General features: G+C 42.1%; 2 protein-coding genes across 5 annotated transcripts; one reads left to right on the forward strand and one right to left on the reverse strand.

Annotated features, from left to right (window-relative positions):
- Positions 1–233: 233 nt before the first annotated feature.
- On the forward strand, positions 234–4,666 carry LOC121575172 (glutathione S-transferase 3). 2 transcript variants are annotated; one of them, XM_041888123.2, is made up of 7 exons: positions 234–532; positions 1,083–1,186; positions 1,363–1,414; positions 1,498–1,630; positions 1,764–1,905; positions 2,092–2,217; positions 4,325–4,666. In XM_041888123.2, exons 2-7 carry the CDS (start codon positions 1,100–1,102, stop codon positions 4,451–4,453), a joined length of 669 nt encoding a protein of 222 aa, XP_041744057.1. In that variant the 5' UTR covers positions 234–532; positions 1,083–1,099; the 3' UTR covers positions 4,454–4,666. The 2 variants fall into 2 exon arrangements, with proteins under 2 accessions (XP_041744057.1, XP_045080954.1); XM_045225019.1 differs by lacking the exon at positions 4,325–4,666 and adding an exon at positions 3,860–4,318 and having other exon boundaries at positions 2,092–2,255.
- Positions 4,667–4,885: 219 nt separating this feature from the next.
- LOC121575178 (transmembrane protein 14A) lies at positions 4,886–27,701 on the reverse strand. Of its 3 annotated transcripts, none has more exons than XM_041888145.2 (5): positions 27,599–27,701; positions 5,619–5,701; positions 5,399–5,500; positions 5,180–5,267; positions 4,886–4,980 (listed from the first exon to the last, which is right to left on the reverse strand). In XM_041888145.2, the coding sequence occupies exons 2-5, from the start codon at positions 5,692–5,694 to the stop codon at positions 4,932–4,934; spliced, it is 315 nt and encodes a 104-aa protein (XP_041744079.1). In that variant the 5' UTR covers positions 5,695–5,701; positions 27,599–27,701; the 3' UTR covers positions 4,886–4,931. The 3 variants fall into 3 exon arrangements, with proteins under 3 accessions (XP_041744079.1, XP_041744066.1, XP_041744071.1); XM_041888132.2 differs by lacking the exon at positions 27,599–27,701 and adding an exon at positions 16,079–16,201; XM_041888137.2 differs by lacking the exon at positions 27,599–27,701 and adding an exon at positions 7,411–7,492.
- Between the last annotated feature and the right edge of the window lie 61 nt (positions 27,702–27,762).

A 27,762-nucleotide genomic window follows, 5' to 3' on the forward strand; every position in this document is an offset into this window, starting at 1 on the left:
CCCACTGTAAACGACACAGATGAACTTTCTTAAATTAAGGTTAGGGTTAGGTATAAGCTTAGCAGTGTGGTTAAGGTTAGGTTTAAAACCAGGTTTTAAGAAGGTAAATTGTAGAAATGGGCGGGGTTTATGACTTTGTGGCTTTGGAAACTAGTGACGACCGTTAAGAAGGCGACACGCCATCTTAACTCCTCCTCAACATTTACTGGATTGGTTGAACAGTGCAGAAGATACCCCCCGCCCCTTACGCCTGACGATGTCAAAGTTCATAAAATAACAGTAAAAATTGAAAAATAGTTTTTTAAAAACAAAGCAAATATACAGTATATAACCATATCATAAAATAACAAAGTCTAGGTGGAAAGGTAGGCCAGCCTATAACATTCGTCTTAAGGCCTGCTTTAATAGCTCCACCAGTCTGAACAGCCCTGAGTTTGTCCGGAAGAGAGTTCCAAAGGTGTGGTGTTACATAATTTTGCAAGTAAACTTTTTTGGTGTTCACACAGGTTCACACTTCTCTCCGACATACAAGGTCAGTATTTCTTAGACTTATCTTGAAATTATAGGTCGATAATTTAACAGACAACCGTATGTTTTGTAGGCTTTTATTTTTTTTTCATGTATGGTTCTAGTTTCATAGTACATTTTAGTCATTTAGCAGACGCTCTTATCCAGAGCGACTTACAGTTAGTGAATACATATTATTATTCATACTGGCCCCCCCGTGGGAATCGAACCCACAACCCTGGCGTTGCAAACGCCATGCTCTATCAACTGAGCTACATCCCTGCCGGCCATTCCCTCCCCTACCCTGGACGACGCTGGGCCAATTGTGCGCCGCCCATGAGTCTCCCGGTCGCGGCCGTCCAGGATCTCTAGTGGCACACAATTAGACCACTGCGCCACTCAGGAGACATAGTAGTCTGATTAAATGCACAGTACTTTATTTGACACGGTCATTACTTTTAGCATACATACAAGGATTTGCCTGCATGCACTAAATCTAATGCAATGCATCAAACACAACATTGCTGAATTTGCAAATGAAAGCGTAATGGAATGTGGTTATTTCCTTCCTACAGTAAACTTCAAAATCACCATGTCTGGAAAAGTGGTGCTGACTTATTTCAATGGGAGGGGTAAAATGGAGTCAATTCGATGGCTTTTAGCAGTTGCTGGAGTTGAGGTAAGTAGGTTGAACAAATCAAAAAATGTGGCTGTAGTCTGTTTACAGGACTTGCTTTTTCAAGTAGTCCATTCAAGTAGACCTACCCTAAGTGAAATAGTGGATAGGCCTACAGGTGATGCGCACAGATGGATCACTAAACTGTAATTCTGAAAATATACATTTTATGTCCACAGTTTGAAGAAGTGAATATGACAAAGCACGAGGAATATGTAAAGCTGTTGAGTGGTAAGTTTGGTCACAGTGTTAATAACTCCAATAACATGCTCATTGTTTTGAAGGGTGTTTAATTGTTGGACCTTTTTTTTCAGATGGAGCACTCATGTTTGAGCAGGTTCCATTGGTGGAAATTGATGGAATGAAGCTGGTTCAAACCAAGGCTATCCTAAACTACATAGCTGGGAAATACAATCTTTATGGGAAAGACCTAAAAGAACGAGTCATGTATGTATGAATTTTAATTATGTAATTATAACTTTTATTTACTTGTTTGGCTGTATTACAGAGGCATAAGGGGAGCTGTTTGTACAAAAAAGGGGGGAAATCTGCTAAGGGTTTGGTTTTAATTTACCTTTAGGATTGACATGTATGCTGAAGGTGTGAGGGACTTGATGGAAATGATAATGATGTTGCCATTCATTTCACCTGATGCCAAGAAAACTAAACTGGAGGACATCGAGAGGAAAGCTACAAGCCGCTACATCCCAGTGTTCGAGAAGGTACTGTATGCTTTGGGCCTTGGCCGGCTGGGAAGAGTAGAGCTTACTAAAGTAACCTAAATCTAAGCAGTTTTATTAGCATAACAATTGAGAAATACCATGTCTGCTAAGTGAAAAAAGGTTGGCACGTCTGTACAAGTTTATGTATTGACTAATTTGAGGGTGTGCGCTGATTTTACCTCACAGGCTCTTGCTAGCTCCCAGTACCTGGTGGGTAATCAGTTGAGCTGTGCTGATGTCCAGCTACTTGAAACCACCTTGATGTTGGAGGAGAAATTTCCTACAATTCTCTCCAAATTCCCTGTTGTTAAGGTAAAGTTTATTACAAATGTATTTTGTTCTTGACAAAATACAGTGGGGTAAAAAAGTATTTAGTCAGCCACCAATTGTGCAAGTTCTCCCACTTAAAACGATGAGAGAGGCCTGTAATTTTCATCATAGGTACACGTCAACTATGACAGAAAAAATGAGAAAAAAAATTCCAGAAAATCACATTGTAGGATTTTTTATGAATTTCTTTGCAAATTATGGTGGAAAATAAGTATTTGGTCAATAACAAAAGTTTCTCAATACTTTGTTATATACCCTTTGTTGGCAATGACACAGGTCAAACGTTTTCTGTAAGTCTTCACAAGGTTTTCACACACTGTTGCTGGTATTTTGGCCCATTCCTCCATGCAGATCTCCTCTAGAGCAGTGATGTTTTGGGGCTGTCGCTGGGCAACACGGACTTTCAACTCCCTCCAAAGATTTTCTATGGGGTTGAGATCTGGAGACTGGCTAAGCCACTCCAGGACCTTGAAATGCTTCTTACGAAGCCACTCTTTCGTTGCCCGGGCGGTGTGTTTGGGATCATTGTCATGCTGAAAGACCCAGCCACATTTCATATTCAATGCCCTTGCTGATGGAAGGAGGTTTTCACTCAAAATCTCACGATACATGGCCCCATTCATTATTTCCTTTACACGGATCAGTTGTCCTGGTCCCTATGCAGAAAAACAGCACCAAAGCATGATGTTTCCACCCCCATGCTTCACAGTAGGTATGGTGTTCTTTGGATGCAACTCAGCATTATTTGTCCTCCAAACACAACGAGTTGAGTTTTTACCAAAAAGTTATATTTTGGTTTCATCTGACCATATGACATTCTCCCAATCCTCTTCTGGATCATCCAAATGCACTCTAGCAAACTTCAGACGGGCCTGGACATGTACTGGCTTAAGCAGGGGGACACGTCTCGTACTGCAGGATTTGAGTCCCTGGCGGCGTAGTGTGTTACTGATGGTAGGCTTTGTTACTTTGGTCCCAGCTCTCTGCAGGTCATTCACTAGGTCCCCCGTGTGGTTCTGGGATTTTTGCTCACCGTTCTTGTGATCATTTTGACCCACGGGGTGAGATCTTGCGTGGAGCCCCAGATCGAGGGAGATTATCAGTGGTCTTGTATGTCTTCCATTTCCTAATAATTGCTTCCACAGTTGATTTCTTCAAACCAAGCTGCTTACCTATTGCAGATTCAGTCTTCCCAGCCTGGTGCAGGTCTTCAATTTTGTTTCTGGTGTCCTTTGACAGCTCTTTGGTCTTGGCCATAGTGAAGTTTGGAGTGTGACTGTTTGAGGTTGTGGACAGGTGTCTTTTATACTGATAACAAGTTCAAACAGGTGCCATTAATACAGGTAACGAGTGGAGGACAGAGGAGCCTCTTAAAGAAGAAGTTACAGGTCTGTGAGAGACAGAAATCTTGCTTGTTTGTAGGTGACCAAATACTTATTATCCACCATAATTTGCAAATAAATTCATAAAAAATCCTACAATGTGATTTTCTGGAGAAAAAAAATCTCAATTTGTCTGTCATAGTTGACGTTTACCTATGATGAAAATTACAGGCCTCTCTCATCTTTTTAAGTGGGAGAACTTGCACAATTGGTGGCTGACTAAATACTTTTTTTCCCCACTGTAAGTCATGAGACAAATCATCTTGTTACATTTAAGTGCATCTCATCAAAACATGTTACAGGTTCACATTACCCAAACAGCATATGAATATTGCACTTGGCACATTTTAATACAGATATCAATATATAAGTCTGGCCATACTGTTTCGAATTTACTGCTACAACACCCTCTGTCTATTTTTAAATGTACTGCTGCAACACCCTGGGTGTGTCCCAATAATCTCTCCTGAAGTGTGCCCTCATTCACTACTTCCCATAAATCTAAAAGCATTGGATTTTGTGGAGGCATATTTATTTGACCAGTCATTTCCTTTCAAATCAGTGAAGGGAAGTGAACCCAGGCATACTTTGGGAGGAAGGAGAGATAATTAGGAGATAGTCAGCAGCAGATTTGAAAGAAAGGTAAAAGGATCCATAGATACTTCATTTGATTAATTCTTGATGGGTTCAAATTGTTTTCTTTTCAGGCTTTTCAAGGGAGGATGAAAAGCCTACCGGCCATTCAGAAGTTCCTGCAGCCAGGCAGCAAGAGAAAGCCTCAACCAGATGATGTATATGTAAAGACTGTGTATGAGGTGTTCAACTTCAAGCACTGATGCTTATCTAAACACCAAGTAAAATGCAGTTTAAAGAGTTGAAGCGAATATAATAATATTCCATATTGTCATAATTACTTGTAACATGTAAGGACCAAATTGTTCAAGTAGCACAAGTATTTTTATGTTTTTCAATAATATACACAAATTAATAACGAAAAAGGCTGTTAAACAAAATGTCAGCTGTAATTAAACACTACATGTCTGTTCTGAGTTATTCCATCATTTATACCAAACATTTAGTTATTTACAGTCAGGTGGCTAAACATGATTGTCAAACTAAGTAGTCATACCTTCTGCAGTGCAATAAAATTAATTCAGATCAAGTAGTAAATGTTACTGTATTTCTGTTCCCATATTCATTGACCAAATCATTACAAAAATAATACATATAGGCAAGCACAAACAATGTGCAAATGGAACTTCATCCCTTGCAGTGACATTTTCAGTCTCACTTTAGTCAGTTGTGTTGTTCAAATCACATTACAATCACGCTCATGAAGAGAAGTCGCAGGACCATCAGCAAACTGAATAGAGAAACCAGATATGATAACTTCATATTGATTGTGCACGTTAATGTTTCAAATTAAATCATTTCAACACAGGGTCAATTGTAAGAAACATCCAAATACAATGAAAAGCAGCAAGGAGTTAAATGTAACGTTAACCTCCATATATATCAAACCCACGCAATACAGACTATAGTGCACGATTGATGATTCTCACCTTAGTCCTGCCATGATGCCAGCTGGCATTATTTTCCCAGATTTCTTGAATCTCATTCCCATCACTAGTGTCAGCGCTCCTGAAGCAACTGAGAAAAGAAAGAAGATTTATACATTTATTTAAATGCTATTTCAAGACATGTCAAGGCCTAAAATAATAAATTATATTTCATTGAGGTTTCTGGTGACCAACACATCCCAGCAAAGCAGGCATACATACCGAGGGAGTAGAAAGTCTTGGTTGGGTCATTTGAAATCATTAAGGCCCCATAGGCGGCTATGCTGCCAAACAATAGCCCAGCTATCAGTGACATGACACTACCTGTAGTCAAAAATAGATATTACTTGCCATCGTCTTGTTAACAGGGTCAATGAAATGGTGACACTGACAAATTCATGTTGCTTTGTGCATTTTGAACTGCTTGACTGGAAACGCTTACCTTTTTTCTTGTATCCCATGAACCCCCCCAGGGCTATGGCTGCAGCATAGCCAAATCCAAGCCAGTCAATTGCCATTGCAGTGCTGTGGAACAGGAGTATTGGGACACATCAATTAATCTTCTTAAGGCTTCCACATATTTCGGTTCGGCTGGCTTTGGCTAGGCGAACCGAAAGAGTGTGCTCGCACAGTTTACTGTTTTTCCATCTTGAGACACCATAGCGTTGGTGCAGTATTTCAAGAGAGGAAGAGTCGAAGCGAGAGGGATAACTGGGCCCAAAATCTGGTTGTTCATCTGCCCTCTCATTGGCTAGAATAGTCCCACCTGATCTTGCCTCCTCCCGACTGCCTTCCATTTTTGAAGACATATCTTTTCATTTTTATAAGGGCCACTAGAGTATCTGGTCAATATAATGGATCATCTGTAGTATTTCTCAAGTGAAAAATTGTGCATGAAAATGAGTCGTCTCTCGTTGAATGACAACAAACATTTGAAGAATGCCTTCTGTTGACCAATCACCAACGAAAGGGTGTAGACTTCGGCTACCGAACTTTGGCTTGCCTCAAGAAAAAATGTGTGCACGGACAGCCGAAAAAACCCTTGCTGAAGACCAAAACTAACAAAAATGACACAAAATGTCATCATAATATAGGCACGAACTTCCCATCTGAATTATTTCGGAAGGGAAGCACGCAGACACTTTTAGCCTACATAGCTAGTAGCCCTTGATCATGACTCTTAGCTCCATTACATTACACATAAGAGTCATTGTAAAAAGGGGATCTTCTCTATGGGGGAGTTTTGTTATGAACCCAGACACTCACCAGGGCATAACATTTACTTTTTGTTCCACCAGCCATTGTGACAGGTAGATAAAAAAAATCTACCAGCCACTCAGATTTTTTACCAGGCTAAATATTTTTGGCCTGCTTACATTACACCAACAAAACACCCCAAAAAATTGATGCATGTTTCTAAAACAATAAATGTATTACTAATGTGGTATATTGAATAATTACATTTTTGTGACCCGAGTCTTTTAACCAAAATATCACAGATGAGACAAAAAATTTTCACCTGCCCCTTTAAGGGTGGGAGGTTACCGCGGTAGCGAGACTCCAGTCATGTTTGTGCCTGTGAGATTGAGTCTGACTAGTAGAGTGTTTTCTTATGGAGCCAGATACCCGCCAAACGGTTGAACGTACACTACTGTTCAAAAGTTTGGGGTCACTTAGACATTTCCTTGTTTTCGACAGAAAAGCAATTTTTTTTGTCCATTACAATAACATCAAATTGATCAGAAATACAGTGTAGACATTGTTAATGTTGTAAATGGCTATTGTAGCTGGAAACGGCTGATTTTTAATGGAATATCTACATAGGCGTACAGAGGCCCATTATCAGCAACCATCAGTCCTGTGTTCCAATGGCACATTGTGTTTGCTAATCCAAGTTTATCATTTTAAAAGGCTAATTGATAATTAGAAAACCCTTTTGCAATTATGTTAGCACAGCTGAAAACCGTTGTGCTGATTAAAGAAGCAATAAAACTGGCCTTCTTGAGACTAGTTGAGTATATGGAGCATCAGCAATTGTGGGTTCGATTACAGGCTCAAAATGGCCAGAAACAAATAACTTTCTTCTGAAACTCGTCAGTCTATTCTTGTTCTGAGAAATGAAGGCTATTCCATGCGAGAATGTAAACGTGAAATTTAATCTGTGAACATACAAACACCATGTTACGATTACAGACGAACAAATCTTGTGTTGCAATTCTGACATACAATAATACCTTTCAGAGTTTTGGCAGTTTCATCTCACCAACAAAAAAAACATACACCAAACGGTCTGTGAGTAGTGCTACTCGAACAAGCATAACGCAGTATTAAAAAAAACGGAAGTCAGGGAAACCAGAAAGAGGTATCCTGCACGTTTTCAAGTTAAAAGTCTCCATTCCTCCTGTTGAGTTTACTTCACATTTAGGTAGCTAATGTAATGGATTTGTTAGCCAGCGCAAGTCTAGATAGTATTAGCTGTATTATGCCTACCACAGTTAAGTTTCAGTCCGCTAGGTGTATCTCTCCAGCAAGTGGACATCCCCATGCATGCACCTTATCAAAATATGACTAATTCAATATTGCACCATCCCATTCTCTGTGCTCTGTCTGCAATCATAACCAGTAGTACAGTGAGGGAAAAAAGTATTTGATCCCCTGCTGATTGTGTACGTTTGCCCACTGACAAAGAAATGATCAGTCTATAATTTTAAATGGTAGGTTTATTTGAACAGTGAGAGACAGAATAACAACAAAAAAATCCAGAAAAACGCATGTCAAAAATGTTATAAATTGATTTGCATTTTAATGAGGGAAATAAGTATTTGACCCCCTCTCAATCAGAAAGATTTCTGGCTCCCAGGTGTCTTTTATACAGGTAACGAGCTGAGATTAGGAGCACACTCTTAAAGGGAGTGCTCCTAATCTCAGCTTGTTACCTGTATAAAAGACACCTGTCCACAGAAGCAATCAATCAATCAGATTCCAAACTCTCCACCATAGCCAAGACCAAAGAGCTCTCCAAGGATGTCAGGGACAAGATTGTAGACCTACACAAGGCTGGAATGGGCTACAAGACCATCGCCAAGCAGCTTGGTGAGAAGGTGACAACAGTTGGTGCGATTATTCGCAAATGGAAGAAACACAAAATAACTGTCAATCTCCCTCGGCCTGGGGCTCCATGCAAGATCTCACCTCGTGGAGTTGCAATGATCATGAGAACGGTGAGGAATCAGCCCAGAACTACACGGGAGGATCTTGTCAATGATCTCAAGGCAGCTGGGACCATAGTCACCAAGAAAACAATTGGTAACACACTACGCCGTGAAGGAGTGAAATCATGCAGCGCCCGCAAGGTCCCCCTGCTCAAGAAAGCACATATACAGGCCCGTCTGAAGTTTGCCAATGAACATCTGAATGATTCAGAGGAGAACTGGGTGAAAGTGTTGTGGTCAGATGAGACCAAAATGGAGCTCTTTGGCATCAACTCAACTCGCTGTGTTTGGAGGAGGAGGAATGCTGCCTATGACCCCAAGAACACCATCCCCACCGTCAAACATGGAGGTGGAAACATTGTGCTTTGGGGGTGTTTTTCTGCTAAGGGGACAGGACAACTTCACTGCATCAAATGGACGATGGACGGGGCCATGTACGTCAAATCTTGGGTGAGAACCTCCTTCCCTCAGCCAGGGCATTGAAAATGGGTCGTGGATGGGTATTCCAGCATGACAATGACCCAAAACACACAGCCAAGGCAACAAAGGAGTGGCTCAAGAAGAAGCACATTAAGGTCCTGGAGTGGCCTAGCCAGTCTCCAGACCTTAATCCCATAGAAAATCTGTGGAGGGAGCTGAAGGTTCGAGTTGCCAAACGTCAGCCTCGAAACCTTAATGACTTGGAGAAGATCTGCAAAGAGGAGTGGGACAAAATCCCTCCTGAGATGTGTGCAAACCTGGTGGCCAACTACAAGAAACGTCTGACCTCTGTGATTGCCAACAAGAGTTTTGCCACCAAGTACTAAGTCATGTTTTGCAGAGGAGTCAAATACTTATTTCCCTCATTAAAATGCAAATCAATTTAACATTTTTGACATGCCTTTTTCTGGATTTTTTCGTTGTTATTCTGTCTCTCACTGTTCAAATAAACCTACCATTAAAATTATAGACTGATCATGTCTTTGTCAGTGGGCAAACATACAAAATCAGCAGGGGATCAAATACTTTTTTCCCCTCAATGTATATTCCAGGTATAACGAAACATGGAATAATAATAGATGTTTGGTGAATCTATAAATGCATTAATAAAACAGTCAAAATGCGTAATATAAGGCCTACAGTACAAATACTGGAAAAAGTGTGATTCATTAGGTTACATGACCACCACAATAGCCCCACACGGCTATAAAAATAAATTATGCAATGATATGGCCATTAAATAACACACAACAGCATGGCACATTTAGATAGTGATATAGGCCTAGCCTAAATCATATTTACTTTCTATTTTGCAGCTCAGGTGATTATTCTAGACAAGGCTCTTCTGTGTCTTTACCATTCTCACACAAGTCATTTGCTGAAGGCCCAGGTCTATACTAAGGCATCTACTGGTATAACGTCGTTATTGAATGCAGTTCTAAAACAAACTCTAGACTTTTATTTTGGAAATTAAACCGGAAGCTGCAAAGCAAATCTAATGTCTGGGCTAGAGTTGCTTGATTGACTAGCTAACTTCGACTGGCTACGTTCGGTTCATGTCCTTTACAGATGCCACATTACAACAAAAGTTTGCACGCATAAAAAAGATCTGTAACCAAGTAAAGGGAGACGTAAAGTAAGAATTGAATGTGTAAATATTAATTAATAGTCGTAACATAAGTTTTGTACATTTACAGATCTATTTTAACGTTTACATTTCATGTTTCAAACATGGCTTTTCTTACGATCCTAACAATTTACGTATGGATTGTCTTACGATCCTAACGATACGTACGTTCAACCTTTTGGCAGGTATTTGGCTCCATATTATCTTCTCTTCCCTAGCAGTTGAAACTCAAACATAGAAAAACAACCTAGTTGGTGAACAAAAAGTAAATAGCCAAGAAACACAAGGACAAAGTCTCACTTCAGTAGACTTTAGTTTCAAGTAAATTAGACCAACTTTTATGCCTGTGCGCAGAGCTTCTAAAAAGGTATCTTTCACTCAGCTCTTCGCATGCGCACAGCCCCCAGCCAGGCAGTGTTGCAGCGCGAGGTGGAATAGGCTATAGGATTTGTTGTTCTTTGACTTTGTGCTATTATTATACCAGCTATAAAACAAAACAGCGATAATACTTTGAAAACAGCTACTGCTGCATTTATTTTACTATAAATGTGATCATACTTGACTATTTTTATTCACAGGTGAGTAATGGCGCCGGAGGGGATGGCTGCCGTTTTATTGACTCCTAACCAACCGTGCTATTTTGTGTGTTTTTTCGCATTGTTTTTAACTTATTTTGTACATCATGTTGCTGCTACTGTCTCTTATGACTGAAAAGAGCTTCTGGACATCAGAACAGCGATTACTCACCTTGAACTGGACCAATAATTTTTATTTTATGAGTCGGACGAGAGGGAGTTGCTCCAGACACCCGACAGGGCCCTCATCTCCGTCATTCGCAGTAGAAAGAAAAGGAGATATCGCGGAAGGAGATCGGGGTGCCTGGTAAGGAGCCAGCGACGAGTGGCTAATCTGCCTTTGCCATCGATACTATTGGCCAATTTACAATCACTTGATAATAAAATGGACGAATTACAGGCAGGAATATCCTACCAACGGGACATTAAAAACTGTAATATCTTATGTTTCACCGAGTCGTGGCTGAACGATGACATGAAAAACATACAGCTGGCGGGTTATACACTGTATCGGCAGGATAGAACAGAAGCCTATGGTAAGACAAGGGGTGGCGGTCTATGTATATTTATAAACAACAGCTGGTGCACAATATGTAAGGAAGTCTCGAGGTTTGCTCGCCTGAGTTAGAGTATCTCATGATAAGCTGTAGAACACACTATCTACCAAGAGAGTTTTCATCTATATTTTTCGTAGCTGTCTATTTACCACCACAAACCGATGCTGGCACTAAGACCGCACTCAATGAACTGTATACAGCTATAAGTGAACAGGAAAACGCTCATCCAGAGGCGGCGCTCCTAGTGGCCGGGGACTTTAATGAAAAGAAACTTAAATCCGTTTTACCTAATTTCTACCAGCATGTTAAATGTGCAACCAGAGGGGAAAAAACTGTAGACCACCTTTACTCCACACACAGATGCATACAAAGCTCTCACTCGCCCTCCATTTGGAAAATCTGACCATAATTCTATCGTCCTGATTCTTGCTTACAAGCAAAATCTAAAGCAGGAAGCACCAGTGACTCGGTCAATAAAAAAGTGGTCAGATGACGCAAATGCTAAGCTACAGGACTGTTTTGCTAGCACAGACTGGATTATGTTCCGGGATTGTTCTGATGGCATTGAGGAGTACACCACATCAGTCACTGGCTTCATCAATAAGTGCATCGATGACGTCGTCCCCACAGTGACTGTACGTACATACCCCAACCAGAAGCCATGGATTACAGGCAACATCCACACTGAGCTAAAGGGTAGAGCTGCCGCTTTCAAGGAGCGGGACTCTAACCCGGAAGTTTATAAGAAATCCTGCTATGCCCTCCGACGAACCAACAAACAGGCAAAGCGTTAATACAGGACTAAGATCGAATCGTACTACACCGGCTCCGACGCTTGTCGGATGTGGCAGGGCTTGCAAACTATTACAGACTACAAAGGGAAGCACAGCCGCGAGCTGCCCAGTGACATGAGCCTACCAGACGAAATAAATTACTTTTATGCTCGCTTCGAGGCAAGTAACACTGAAACATGCATCAGAGCATCAGCTGTTCCGGACGTAGCCGATGTGAGTAAGACCTTTAAACAGGTCAACATTCACAAGGCCGCAGGGCCAGACGGATTCCCAGGACGTGTACTCCGAGCATGCGCTGACCAACTGGCAAGTGTCTTCACTGACATCTTCAACCTCTCCCTGCCTGAGTCTGTAATACCAACATGTTTCAAGCAGACCACCATAGTCCATGTGCCCAAGAACACTAAGGTAACCTGCCTAAATGAATACAGACTCGTAGCACTCACGTCTGTAGCCATGAAGTGCTTTGAAAGGCTGGTCATGGCTCATATCAACACCATTATCCCAGAAACCCTAGACCCACTTCAATTTGCATATCGCCCCAACAGATCCACAGATTTTGCAATCTCTACTGCGCTCCACACTGCCCTTTCACACCTGGACAAAAGGAACACCTATGTGAGAATGCTATTCATTGACTACAGCTCAGCGTTCAACACCATAGTGCCCTCAACACTCATCACTAAGCTAAGGACCCTGGGACTAAACACCTCCCTCTGCAACTGGATCCTGGACTTCCTGACGGGCCGCCCCGAGGTGGTAAGGGTAGGTAACAACACATCCGCCACGCTGATCCTCAACACGGGGGCCCCTCAGGGGTGCGTGCTCAGTCCCCTCCTGTACTCCCTGTTCACTCATGACTGCATGGCCAGGCATGACTCCAACACCATCATTAATTTTGCCGATGACACAACAGTGGTAGGCCTGATCACCGACAACGACGAGACAGCCTATAGGGAAGAGGTCAGAGACCTGGCCGTGTGGTGCCAGGACAACAACCTCTCCCTCAACGTGATCAAGACAAAGGAGATGATTGTGGACTACAGGAAAAATAAGAGGACCGACACACCCCCATTCTCATCGACGGGCTGTAGTGGAGCAGGTTGAGAGCTTCAAGTTCCTTGGTGTCCACATCACCAACAAACTAACATGGTCCAAGCACACAAAGACAGTTGTGAAGAGGGCACGACAAAGCCTATTCCCCCTAAGGAGACTGAAAAGATTTGGCATGGTTCCTCAGATCCTCAAAAGGTTCTACAGCTGCACCATCGAGAGCATCCTGACTGGTTGCATCACTTCCTGGTATGGCACTACAGAGGGTAGTGCGTACGGCCCAGTACATCACTGGGGCCAAGCTTCCTGCCATCCAGGACCTCCATACCAGGCAGTGTCAGAGGAAGGCCCTAAAAATGGTCAAAGACTCCAACCACCCTAGTCATAGACTGTTCTCTCTGCTACCGCACGGCAAGCGGTACCGGAGCGCCAAGTCTAGGTCCAAGAGGCTTCTAAATAGCTTCTACCTTCTAAGACTTCTGAACATCTAATCAAATGGCTACCCAGACTATTTGCATTGCCCCCACCCCTCTTTTACGCTGCTGCTACTCTCTGTTTATTATCTATACATAGTCACTTTAATAACTCTACCTACATGTAGAGTTATTGATTTGATTTGATTTGAGATGCGAGTGAAATGCTCGCACTAAGGAGCCCTGACCACCCGCCAACGTGGCTGGTGAAATAGACATTTTACCCGCTAATGCCAAAATCTACCCGCAGGTGGCGGGTGTTAATTTTAGGCCCTGGCTTAATCTGAACAATAACACGCGTTGCTTGTGGTACAGTTTTGGAAACATAAGGACCTTATCTTTCATTTTAGTGAGAAATAATAATAATTTTTAAAAAGGTTAAATTGATACACACCTTGATACAAGGCCATACCTCCATTTTACAGCGCTTGTTTTTACGGAAGACAAGAGGCAACCACCTGCGCTAATTAGCTATCTAGCATGCGCCGAACACCTGTGTAAGCGTAACGGGTGTAGCGGAAGTATAGTTTTGTCGGATGGAGGCATCCTTAGCTGTATGGATCAGTGCAAAACTGCTACAGTATGTGTATCTTTTTTATTTGAAAGATTATTTCTCGCTGATGAAAAAGATAAGGGCCATATGTTTCGAAAGCCGTATCGCAAGCGATGACCTTTTTAAACGTTAAAACACAGCGTCGGGATTGTAGTTCACATGAGCCAGTCGTGGGCGAAACTAATGGCTGAAAACTGTAGCGAGGTCAGAATGCGCCTTGACTTAGCGCTAACATGGCTACAAGATATACTACATGGCCAAAAGTATGTGGACACCATATCATTCCAAAATCATGGGCATTAATATGGAGTTGGTTCCCCCTTTGCTGCTATAACAGCCTCCACTCTTCTGGGAAGGCTTTCCACTACATGTTAGAACATTGCAAATTTCCACTGCTCCAGAGTCCGATGGCGGCGAGCTTAACACCACTTCAGTCGACGCTTGGCATTGCGCATTGGTGATCTTAGGCTTGTGTGAGGCTGCTCGGCCATGGAAACCAATTTCATGAAGCTCCCTTATTGTGCTGATGTTGCTTCCAGAGGCAGTTTGGAACTCGGTAGGGTAGTGTTGCAACGGAGGACAGACGATTTTTACGTGCTTCAGCACTCGGCAGTCCCGGCTGAGCCGTTGTTGCTCCTAGACATTTCCACTTCACAATAACAGCACTTACAGTTGACCGGGGCAGCTCTAGCTGGGCAGAAATTTGATGAACTGACTTGTTGGAAAGGTGGCATCCTATGATGGTGTCATGTTGGAAGTCCTTGAGCTCTTCAGTATGGACCATTCTACTGCCAATGTTTGTCTATGGAGATTGCATGTCTGTGTGCTCGATTTTATACACCTGTCAGCAACGGGTGTGGCTGAAATAGCCGAATCCACTAATTTGAAGGGGTGTCCACATACTTTTGCCATGTAGCGTAGCTAGCCCTTAAATCATGACTCTTAGTCAGGTGTTAAAGTAGATTTCATTTCTTACTGGTACGGGACACCCAAGCCCACACACACTTGTTTTTATAGCCTAGGTGTAATTATAGAATTACATATAGAATCCCTATTATCTGTGGGCCTAGTAGAGATGTCATATCACTTTTAACATAGTGGGTTTCACGTGGGTTTCAAGTTTGGGAAGCTAATTTTCAGCATAAACATGCACCGTTATAATAAATTATTCCATGGATCCTCGAATTTGCAGACTTATGTAAAATGCCTTACTATTCCTAATGTGATGATTAGATTGGATAGTCATAATTTAGGCTAATAATATAACTCAATCACTGTTCGCAAAAAAAAGACTTAAATGCAGCGAGTTGTGTCGTAGAGTAGGCTTATCAGATACATTTCATGCAATTCTACTACACATTATGACTGGAGACATTAGCAGAACATTTTTTTATAGGATAAAAATTACAGGGTAGCCTACTTTGCTGACACTTACAAACAGATCAATAAAAACGTCATTGTCTGATCCATATACTAGGCCTACGAAAAGGGGAGATACAAATACAATATGACGTCCACCTAACCTGGAGGAGGAAATTATTGTCCAAAAACAAACAAAAGTGGCACTGACCCAATGATAAAGACAGTGAATATAGGGGGGATTTATGTTTCTAGAACCATATCATAATTGAGACTCGATTCACGTTTAGATGGAGTATTTGGTTTTTTGGGCTTCCAAAGCCAATTCGCCCTTTAAACAGAATGTGTGAGGTCTTTGGACTGTAAGGACTGGCGCTGCGGTCTCCCGAGTGTCGCAGCGGTCTAAGGCACTGCATCTCAGTGTTAGAGGCGTCACTACAGACCCTGGTTCGATTCCACGCTGTATCACAATCTGGCCGTGATTGGGAGTCCCATAGGGCAGCGCACAGTTGGCCCAGCGTCGTCCGGATTTGGCCGTCATTGTAAATAAGAATTTGTTCTTAACTGACTTGCCTGGTTAAATAATCAAATAAAAAGGAGTAACGTTACTGGCTCCTTTAGTCCAATATTAGGCTACAACTAACTAGCTAGCTAGCGAACAGAAGGGGACACAACACTTGACAAAACACCACTTGAAATATTTGAATATAATGAATTTACCTGGTATTTGTTCATTTAAACGTAAAACAAAGGAGTAGAAATATGCAGCCGTACACGCCTGTGGTCCCAATGTTTACTGTTCGGCAGTAGGAAGGGATGACTACAATTCTGCTTGAAGCACTAACGATGACGTCACTTATATATGGTAATGACGAAACCTTCCAAATAAAAGCTCGCATTTCAAAACATTGGCAGGTGGATAAGTCATTCAAAAGATATTACATTTTAATCAATGTCGATATTTATTGGGCTTATAAGCAAATGCAAAAACATTATTTTAAGACCACTATGGAAAAATACAATGCTCAGACTGGTATGTTGACAATATGGCCTTACAGTGAAAAAACGATTATTTGAAAAAAAAATATATATATATATATAATATAGAAATAAAAAAATACTCAATTTGTAAAATTATAAAAGTGGGGTTGGGAGTACTCAGTAGTGCCTGTACAATCTATATATGGTGTATTTTCATGGGGCATTGAATAATACAGTGTTGCTGGACTTTTACTACACACATTCCACTGGCCACAATGCAAATCACTGTATATGAAATAGATATTGGCTTATAGTGAAAAAACAATTATTTGTGCCAATGTAAAAGTGGGGTTGGGAGTACTCAGTAGGGTGTGTAGAATCTATATATGGTGTCATTTCATGGGGCACTGAATAATATGGAGTGTTGCTTTTCTTTTACTACACCCATTTACACCCATTCCATAGGCCACAACACAAATACATTTTGGCAAATACATTTAGGCTTATAGTTATTCAGATATTGATGTTATTCCAACATGTGACTATTTCCCCAATCATCGTGAGGGTAAAGCTTTTCCTGTTTTGACATTTCTGAAGAAAACATCCGCTTTCAAAGAATGTCACAAAAGATTACTTAAAGCAAACAGTATGAGTCCAAATCAGCAATTCAGCAAAGTAAATTCAAAGTTGGATGTAGTGAAAACAGGACAGACTACACAACCATTGCTTCAACAGAGTCTTCAAAACAGCAATGCTACCTGCATTTTTTAAAAATATAATATTTTATTAAAGAAAATATATAGAAACATACAATACTTTTCATGATCAGGCTGCTTTAATATTTTTTTTTACCCCTAATCCTTCAGAACATTCCCTATTGATCTCCCACCCCCTCCATGTCCCCCCCCCACCTCCATGTCCCCCCTCCCCACCATTCCCAATGCCTCCCATTCCCCCTCCCCCTTACCTGCACATTTCTTAGCCAATGATCTCCTCCGCATTCACAGTTTATGTTCTCAAAATTGCAGTCAGTGCAAGAAAGCCATGTATAACCAGGGTAAAAAACGAATAGTTGAACCATATTTCAGAAAAAGGCATCAAATAATTCCTTTCACTGCATCCCAAGAAAACAAGATTTGTAAAACATATAATACTGCTAATGACTTTCAGTGGTCAAGCTCTGTCATCCATGCTTCAATGACATTACTTCTGAAGGTAGACAGGCCAGAAGAGCGCAATTTACCAAAGAGCTTTAACAGTGTTGTGTTCGAGAGCACCTAAAGCGAGACCGATTCAAGACCAAGACTGGAGCAAATCGAGTTTGAGTCAAGACCAAGACCGGAGGGGGTCGAGCCCGGGTCAAGACCGAGACCGGGAGGGGGACAAGGGGTCCGAGACCGAGTCAATTCAAGACCATGATTGTAATTTTGTCAAATCACCACCATAATAAGAGTTCAAAATGTCCAGTATTTCTGTGTTAATATTTCAGAACAACATATGGATTCTTTAGACATTCAGAATAGTGAAAAAATGCATGCTGAGGGAAAATAGAGCTCCTCTACAAATGATTACTAACCCAAACAGATATAGCCCCTGGTTCTCCTCAGACTTGACTGCCCTTGACCAGCACAAAAACATCCTGTGGCGTACTGCATTAGCATCAAATAGCCCCTGCGATATGCAACTTTTCAGGGAAGTCAGGAACCAATATACACAAGCAGTTAGGAAAGCAAAGGCTAGCTTTTTCAAACAGAAATGTGCATCCTGTAGCACTAACTCCAAAAAGTTTTGTGACACTGTAATGTCCATGGAGAATAAGAGCACCTCCTCCCAGCTGCCCACTGCACTGAGGCTAGGAAACACTATCACCACCGATAAATCTACAATAATCGAGAATTTCAATAAGCATTTTGCTACGGCTGGCCATGCTTTCCACCTGGATACCACTACCCCGGCCACCAGCTCTGCACCCTCCGCTGCAACTTGCCCATGCCCCCCCGCTTCTCCTTCACACAAATTCAGACAGCTGATGTCCTGAAAGAGCTGAAAAATCTGGACCCCTACAAATCATCTGGGCTAGACAATCTGGACCCTTTCTTTCTAAAACTAGCTGCCGAAATTGTCGCAACCCCTATTACTAGCCTGTTCAACCTCTCTTTCGTAACGTCTGAGATCCCCAGAGATTGGAAAGCTGCTGTGGTCATCCCCTCTTCAAAGGGGGTGACACTCTAGATCCAAACTGTTACAGACCTATATCCATCCTGCCCTGCCTTTCGAAAGTTTTTGAAAGCCAAGTTAACAAACAGATCACCGACCATTTCGAATCCCACCGTACCTTCTCCGCTATGCAATCCGGTTTCCGAGCTGGTCATGGGTGCACCTCAGCCACGCTCAAGGTCCTAAACGATATTATAACCGCGATCGATAATAGACAGTACTGTGCAGCCGTCTTCATCGACCTGGCCAAGGCTTTCGACTCTGTCAACCACCGCATTCTTATTGGCAGACTAAATAGCCTTGGTTTCTCAAATGACTGCCTCGCCTGGTTCACCAACTACTTCTCAGATAGAGTTCAATGTGTCAAATCGGAGGGCCTGTTGTCTGGACCTATGGCAGTCTCTATGGGGGTGCCACAGGGTTCAATTCTTGGGCCGACTCTTTTCTCCATGTATATCAATGATGTCGCTCTTGCTGCTGGTGACTCTCAGATCCACCTCTACGCAGACGACACCATTTTGTATACATCTGGCCCTTCATTGGACACTGTGTTAACAAACCTCCAAACAAGCTTCAATGCCATACAACACTCCTTCAGTAGCTTCCAACTGCTCTTAAACACTAGTAAAACTAAATGCATGATCTTCAATCGAACCCTGCTGTCACCCGCCCACCCGACTAGAATCACTACTCTCGACGGGTCTGACCTAGAATATGTGGACAACTACAAATACCTAGGTGTCTGGTTAGACTGTAAACTCTCCTTCCAGACTCACATTAAGAATCTCCAATCCAAAGTTAAATCTAGAATCAGCTTCCTATGTCGCAACAAAGCCTCCTTCACTCATGCTGCCAATCATGCCCTCGTAAAACTGACTATCCTACCGATCCTTGACTTCGGCGATGTCATTTACAAAATAGCCTCCAATACTCTACTCAGCAAATTGGATGTAGTCTATCACAGTGCCATCCGTTTTGTCACCAAAGCCCCATATACTACCCACCACTGTGACCTGTACGCTCTTGTTGGCTGGTCCTCACTACATATTCGTCGCCAAACCCACTGGCTCCAGGCCATCTATAACTCACTGCTAGGCAAATCCCCGCCTTATCTTAGCTCATTGGTCATCATAGCAACACCCACCCGTAGTATGCGCTCCAGCAGGTATATCTCACTGGTCATCCCCAAAGCCAACACCTCCTTTGGCCGCCATTCCTTCCAGTTCTCTGCTGCCAATGACTGGAACGAATTGCAAAAATCTCTGAAGCTGGAGACTCTTATCTCCCTCACTAAGTTTAAGCATCAGTTGTCAGAGCACCTTACCGATCACTGCACCTGTACACAGCCCATCTGAAATTAGCCCACCCAACTACCTCATCCCCATATTGTTATTTATTTTGCTAATTTGCACCCCAGTATCTCTATTTGCACATCATCTCTTGCACATCTATCATTCCAGTGTTAATACTAATTGTAATTATTTTGCACTATAGCCTATTTATTGCCTTACCTCCATAACTTGCTACATTTGCACACACTGTATATATATTTTCTGTTGTATTTTTGACTTTATGTCTTGTTTTACCCCATATGTAACTCTGTGTTGTTGTTTTTATCGCACTGCTTTGCTTTATCTTGGCCAGGTCGCAGTTGTAAATGAGAACTTGTTCTCAAATCAAATCAAATCAAATTTTATTGGTCACATGCGCCGAATAAAACAGGTGCAGACATTACAGTGAAATGCTTACTTACAGCCCTTTTTATTTTTAACAAAAAAAGTAAAAATAAAACAAAAACAAAAAAAGTGTTGAGAAAAAAAAGAGCAGAAGTAAAATAAAGTGACAGTAGGGAGGCTATATATACAGGGGGGTACCGTTGCAGAGTCAATGTGCGGGGGGCACCGGCTAGTTGAGGTAGTTGAGGTAATATGTACATGTGGGTAGAGTTAAAGTGACTATGCATAAATAATTAACAGAGTAGCAGTAGCGTAAAAAGGATGGGGTGGGGGGGCAGTGCAAATAGTCCGGGTAGCCATGATTAGCTGTTCAGGAGTCTTGTGGCTTGGGGGTAGAAGCTGTTGAGAAGTCTTTTGGACCTAGACTTGGCACTCCGGTACCGCTTGCCGTGCGGTAGCAGAGAGAACAGTCTATGACTAGGGTGGCTGGAGTCTTTGACAATTTTGAGGGCCTTCCTCTGACACCGCCTGGTATAGAGGTCCTGGATGGCAGGAAGCTTGGCCCCAGTGATGTACTGGGCCGTACGCACTACCCTCTGTAGTGCCTTGCGGTCGGAGGCCAAGCAGTTGCCATACCAGGCGGTGATGCAACCAGTCAGGATGCTCTCGATGGTGCAGCTGTATAATTTTTTGAGGATCTGAGGACCCTCAACTGGCTTACCTGGTTAAATAAAGGTGAAAAAAAAAAAAATACAGTGGGGAACAATGGGCCTTCTACACCTTCAGATAAGGGTTAAGGAATTATAAAATAATAATAATATAATATATATATAATAATTATATTATTATTTTCAATGATGTTCTGATCTAATCTCTTCAGTTTTTGCTAGAAAGGAAAGGGCTAACGCTGAAGAGAAAAAAAGATCCAATCAGGATTTTTCTTTGCTGGTCTCTGGGGAGATAAATCTATCTAGCTAAGTCAGCCATTGGCTAGGCCAGGGCTGCCCAACCCTCTTCCTGGAGATCTACCTTCCTGTGGGTTTTCAGTCCAACCCTAATTTAACACACCTGATTGTACTTATTAGCTGCACAACAAGACCTTAACTAGCTGAATCAGATACGCTAAATTAGGGTTGGACTGAAAACCTACAGGACAGTAGATCTCCAGGAAGAGGGTTGGGCAGCCCTGGGCTAGGTCATCAGACGCTAGATAAAGGCATCTGCCGTTCAACTGTATTAGGGCAACATTTTGGATTGACAGTGGAATCAACCAATCACATTTTGACTTAATGGGTGGGACCGTTTTTTATACAAAAACGAATGGAAACTAGCTAGACTGTAGTTTTCCCACAGTCTAGCTAGCTAGCTTTTGTTGTCGGCTAGTTTGCAGCGGCTGCAGCAGGTGTTATCAAAGAGGATGTTGTTGCTAATTTATTAGAATAGCTTTCAACAAGAAGTAAAGTTTCAAATGATCATCATCTGGTGAGTGGAACTGTGATTTTTATTGCAGCGTGCCTGCTGTTGTTAGCCATCTCTTTGAAAATAATTTAGGTGTGTGAAACATTTGTTGCATTTAAAGTGGAACTGACAGCATTTTAGCAACATTAAATCATATTCAATTCTGTTCATATACACCCCCAGGAAGAATATGACACTATTTAAAAACATTTTCTGACAAGCGGCCACTTAGAGATGGACATTTTAATGTTGGTGTTTTCTATTCTATACATTTCTATGTTATATTCATGTGCTGTTCTAATAACCAATTTCTGTGTTCATGCAAGTGACTTATCAGACGAATCCTCACTTATCAGTGGCTGCAATACAGTATGCCCTTGTTTTGAGAACTTGAGGAGAAATATATCTCAGTTTCAAGGTCTCAGCTTAGAGAAGAAGCCTCGTGAGGTATTGTCACATGTTATGATCCAGAATTGGTCTGTCACATGAATGAAACAAAACGCTAATGATGAATTAATTATGCTAAATCATGCAAATATAACTTGTCTGTGTATAGCCGTATATAAGACAACTGCTGGGACTGCCCCAGCAGAGCTTCTGACAGACGTGTACTATGGTGCATTGAGTTGGTTGGAACCTCTCCAGCGTGCTGACAAATAAACTATGATTAATTTAAGATTGACTTCGAGTGTCCCTGTGTAAAATAATTTCCACGACATTGGGAATTACGTATACTAAGCTATTTGTGAAAATTCTATAGCAATATAGAGTGGGAAAGGGGCCGTGCGTTTGGACAATTTGTAGACACTGCATCAAATAAAACCGAATAAAAACATCTGTCTTGTCCAGGGGCCTGTTGCACAAAAGTAGAATTAAGACATCCGGGATAAATGACTCAGCTGAGCTCAATGAAGCCAAAACATGTGCGTCCAGGCTTAATTGGTTGCACAAAGACCAAGCCAGGATGAGCAGACACGGATTCATTAAGCCAGGTGAAACCAATCCTGGATAGGTGCGCGCTCACGGCTCACTCAAATAGACCCCGCCACAGATCACAGATTAACTGATTTACCATGGCAACTAGAGCCGCGTACTTTTCCCCGTCGGAAGCACAAATCCTCATGGAGGCATACGAGGAGGTAAAAGATATAATTAAGAAGAAAGGCAACACCGCCACAGTGATAAAGCAAAGAGAAAAAGCGTGGCAAAGTATTGCAGACCGCCTGAATGCGTAAGTAGTGCACAATTACACACTCACCGCTCCGCTGAAACATCACAATTACAATTCAAATATTTAATTCACATCTCCAAAAATGCAGTTGTACTGTAATTATGAAACGGTTAAATTTTTAATTGAAATGCACTGCAGATATGAGTGAAATTGTGTAAAGTAACTCCATCACACTGTATAAAGCTATGATAAATTTTTTGATATTTTTACCGAAAACAAGACAAAAATACCAAGTAATTTTTTGCAGTGTGACTCCATTAAATGTGTGTGTGTGTGTGTGTGTGTGTGTGTGTGTGTGTGTGTGTGTAGATTAAACATGAACGGGCCAAAACGGACATGGCAGCAGGTCAAAATCAAATACAAAGAACATTCTGCAGAATGGTATGGTCCCTGACTAATATTTAACAAAGCACAAGCATATATTGTACCCAGAAGGTGCCTGCTCACACATTGTCTGTACTGTTTTAGCAGTGAAAAAGAATACCCACAGACAAGGCACGGGTGGTGGGTCACCAAAGGCTGACCTTACCCCAGCAGAGGACATGGCCTTGGAGCTAAATAAAGGCAGGCCCGTCTTAGAGGGGATCCCTGGGGGAAAGAGACGAGCATAGGTTCCTCCCAAGATGCCACCCGCTTCATTCAAGGTATGTCCTTCCATCTCTACATGGGATACAACCACATTCATATTGAATCAATTTGGACTGTCTGACTTTGGTTTACCTATTGCCTTGCAGTGTCTGGCAGCACTGTGTTCCTGTTAGAGCCACCAGCACAAAGCACCAGACGATGCTGATCCAGTGAGTACTCCATCAAAGGCATACTGTAGGCCTGGCATGTCTTGTCTACTAGCTTCAATATGAATCAGATTAAATGTGATAGGGTGAAGGCCCCAGTGCAGCAGCAACAGCACATGATGGAGACGATGATGAGGAGGAGACCATCTCTCTGGATTCCAGAAGGCATGAGGTATCATGTTAAGACTGTGAAAGTACTATTTACTCTACAATGGTGAGGAGTCCTCATCAAAATCAAAAAATCTAATTTCTTTTACAGGACCCAGATGCTATACAGTGGGAAAACCAGCCTGGCAACATAGTGCGTATTAATAAAAGGACACCACATCCTGCCAAATTCCAGCTGCGCTAATTGTATTGTGTTCACAGAGCTCACAAGCTATCAGAAAGTTGTATGGCAACCACCTCCGGCGCCAAATAGAACTGGCAGACATAGACATTCAGTACAAGAAGAAAAAGATGGAAAATCTTGCACTGGAGTCCGAAATAAAAAAGAGGACAATTAGGAAACTGGACCTTGAAATAAAAAAACTTGAGAGGGAGGTGAGATATGCCTTCAATGTACACTGTATGCTAACTGTAACACAAATGTATTAATCATTATTTTTCTTTCCTCCCCCAGCTCCAAGAAGATGACACAGCTCAAAATAAAAAATTAGGTATATTCTCGTAAAGTCAAGTGAGCCATGACATATGAGCTCTTATTGTGAGCACACAGGACGGTGGCATCTTTCTAAGGTTTTTTTATTTTCCCAGCAATCAGTACAACCAAGTCATCGTTATAAGGCATCGCCCTCTTTTGCCCACCCCCAGCACCAGGTGTGGCCACTAGCCTATATGAAGGCCCAAAATTGTGTGTTCCTTTCTGCTCTGACAATGGCATGCCCATTCGTGCGAGATGTGGTGGATGAAGAAGCACTTGTGCTGAGGAGAGCCTTCAGGCGAGAAAGGGTCTTCAGGGACCGGTTGGACCCACTGGCCTTCCCTGATGACCATCTATAGAAAGATACAGGTTTTCTGCAGATGGCATCAGGTATCTATGCAGACTACTGGGTCCCAGGATTAAGCACCGCACTGCACGAGCCATGCACTGAGTGTGGAGCAAATGGTTTGTGTGGCCTTGCGCTTTTTGCTAGTGGAGCCTTCCTGTACTCAGTGGGGGATGCAGAACAGCTGAACAAGGCCACAATTTGCCGCACAATAAGGAGTGTGTGTCTGGCTATCAAAGCATTAGCAGATGTCTTCATCTCCTTCCCTGGCCACAGAAGACTCTGTGACATCAAAGAGGAGTTCTATAGGATTGCAGGTAAGAGGATCTACAAATTACAGGACAACTGTTAACACATAGTAGGATACTCATTACTTTGTGTGACAGGTTTCCCCAATGTCATTGGTGCAGTGGACTGCACACACATAAGGATAAAAGCCCCCTCAGGTGCCCATGAGGCCGATTTTGTGAATAGGAAATCCTTTCACAGCATTAATGTTCAGGTGAACATAACTTTTTGATATTGTCCATTGTCGAACACTCTGCATTGCCAGTGATGTGCATTGATTGGTGTAATATTCCTCATCTTATGATTTCAGATGGTCTGCAATGCTGACTGTGTGATCAGCAATGTTGTGGCAAAATGGCCTGGCTCAGTCCATGACTCCAGAATCTTTCGGGCCTCTGAAATCTATCAGTGCCTATCACAAGGTAAGCCACACAACCCCTATTTATAACCATCATGGCTGTGTCAAGAATATCACTGTGTTTATGAGGTAGTAATGATGAGATTTTGTGTTGACAGGTGAATTCTCTGGTGTGTTGCTGGGAGACGGGGGTATGGCTGCCAGCCTTTTCTCCTGACACCTTTCACAGACCCCCAGGAAGCACAGCAGGCCTACAACCATGCCCATGCCAGGACCAGGGCCAGAGTTGAAATGACCTTTGGCCTCCTGAAGGCACGCTTTCACTGCCTTCACAAATTAAGGGTCAGCCCTGTTAGGGCATGTGATATTACTGTGGCTTGTGCTGTCCTCCACAATGTGGCCTGCCTGAGGAAGGAGAGGGCCCCCCAGAGTGCCACCAGCCATGGACTGGGACAATCCGGCAATCTTCCCTGATGACGACAGTGGTCGGCTGCTGAGGGACCAATATGTGTTGAATTATTTTAGTTAGTATGTGTGCTTTCAATTTTGGTTAAATATGTCCTGCGGTGGCAGAGGAATTTGGGTTTTTTTTGGGTTCGTTTTTTACGAATTTGGCCTCTTATGATGATTGTGCGGTATACTGTGTGTAATACAAGGCTGCAGGGAGGCTACTGCATCCATTCATTTGTCTGTTCAGTTGATGTGTATGGATTTGTCCTGCATTTATTTTAGTGTGCAGACATGCAGGGTGTGTTATATACAGACCTTTGAATGTGTATGTATCATTTTGTATAATATGCTTGGATTCTGTGCTTTCCATCTTGTAGAGTCACTGTGACTTCAGTTTCGAAAGGAGCTGATGGTTTACCTGCTTTGTTTTGTCCTTATTCAATAAAGGAACATAATGTTACACATTGTGTTTTTATATTCATATGGAATGTGTATTTGTTTATATGACAGAGTACTAGGGCCACACTGAAGAAAAAGGATAAAGTCATAAATTTATGAGGCTGGTTCTTTCTGCAGAAAGCTACATATTGTTTTACAGTTTTGATACTTATGACAATGTGATACTTAATATTCTGGCACATCAGCATGTCTTTGTTTATGAAACCATACTGAAGTACAATTTCACGAAATGCCCCACATCTGTCATTTTAACAACTGTCCTCCTTTAAAACAACTGGTTACAATATTATGACTTGTGTTTTTTTCCCCTCTGTGGCCCTAATATTCTATCATTTTATATATAGCCTTATAGTCTATGGGAAACTGTAAATTATCTAATGATAGCAACATCATCTAAAAATCATTTTTTATCCAAAATCATTGAAATTAATGATCACAAATGTTTAAATAATGACAGTGGGTCTAGTTATATGTGATAACAATGTATAGTGAGCAGTGAAATAACTATTGGTTTCCATTTGTGGTGACTGCTGACTGACATTAGGGATGAGATTAAATAGATCCTGGAATTTAGCCTGGTCTGGAGCAGGCTAGCTCCACAGAATAAATCTCCATGGTAATTTATACCATAACATATCCTCCTGCCCCCTATCCATCTTTAGTGCAACCGGATTACGGATCAATTGAGCCAGGATCACCAAGATATCCTGGCTTAATCCCTTATCCTAGTTTTGTGCAACAGGCCCCAGGACCGGAGTCTATAGAGACCGGTGCGCTATAGCCAAGCAGAGCTACAGTAGGCCTTTATACAAACAAGCCATTTGCCACACGGGCCTGCCATCATTCACTTTGAACTGGATGGTGTGTTTACAGGTAGTTGCAACAGCGTGACTTTAGATCATTAGAACACTTTCGCCAAAAGTCACAAAATACACATGAATGGATTTCTGCATATATGTAAACACCACGGGTGTCCTCATACATTTGGGAACTTTACAGTCCTATTGATCAAACAACCATGAAAAGGTAGGCTCTCTCTCCCTCAGTTATGCACATCAACAACAACATGAACCACTAATGTTAGCCAGAGCAAGATGAGCTAAAATCTAACAAAGGAACATTAGATAAACCCTCTCAAATTTTTTCAGCTAGTTGGCCGTCAAAATTGCACTAGTACACGATGGGGAACTGTAGCCTCCTCATCCTTCTGCAACTTGCCTGCAAAAGCATGCTTTTCCCGACCAAGCACCCAAGCTAACTGGCTAAAGTTGGCTAGCTTGCTAGCTAGCTACTTCCAGACACAAATGAGAGAACACCTCACTTTGACCATTTTACTCACCGTAGCAGAGCTGGTTAGGCTGTTTACATGTTATCTAGAGCATTCTTGATTAACTATTACTTTTTTGCTTACTGACACCGGTCATATTCAGTGGGTGTTGCGTGTTCGTGAATTCATCAGTTGTTCTGCGCTCTGGCACACTCAGACGAGAGTTCTCTGAAATC

The sequence above is a fragment of the Coregonus clupeaformis genome, chromosome 1 (genome assembly GCF_020615455.1).
Source record: "Coregonus clupeaformis isolate EN_2021a chromosome 1, ASM2061545v1, whole genome shotgun sequence".
Taxonomy (NCBI): domain Eukaryota; kingdom Metazoa; phylum Chordata; class Actinopteri; order Salmoniformes; family Salmonidae; genus Coregonus; species Coregonus clupeaformis.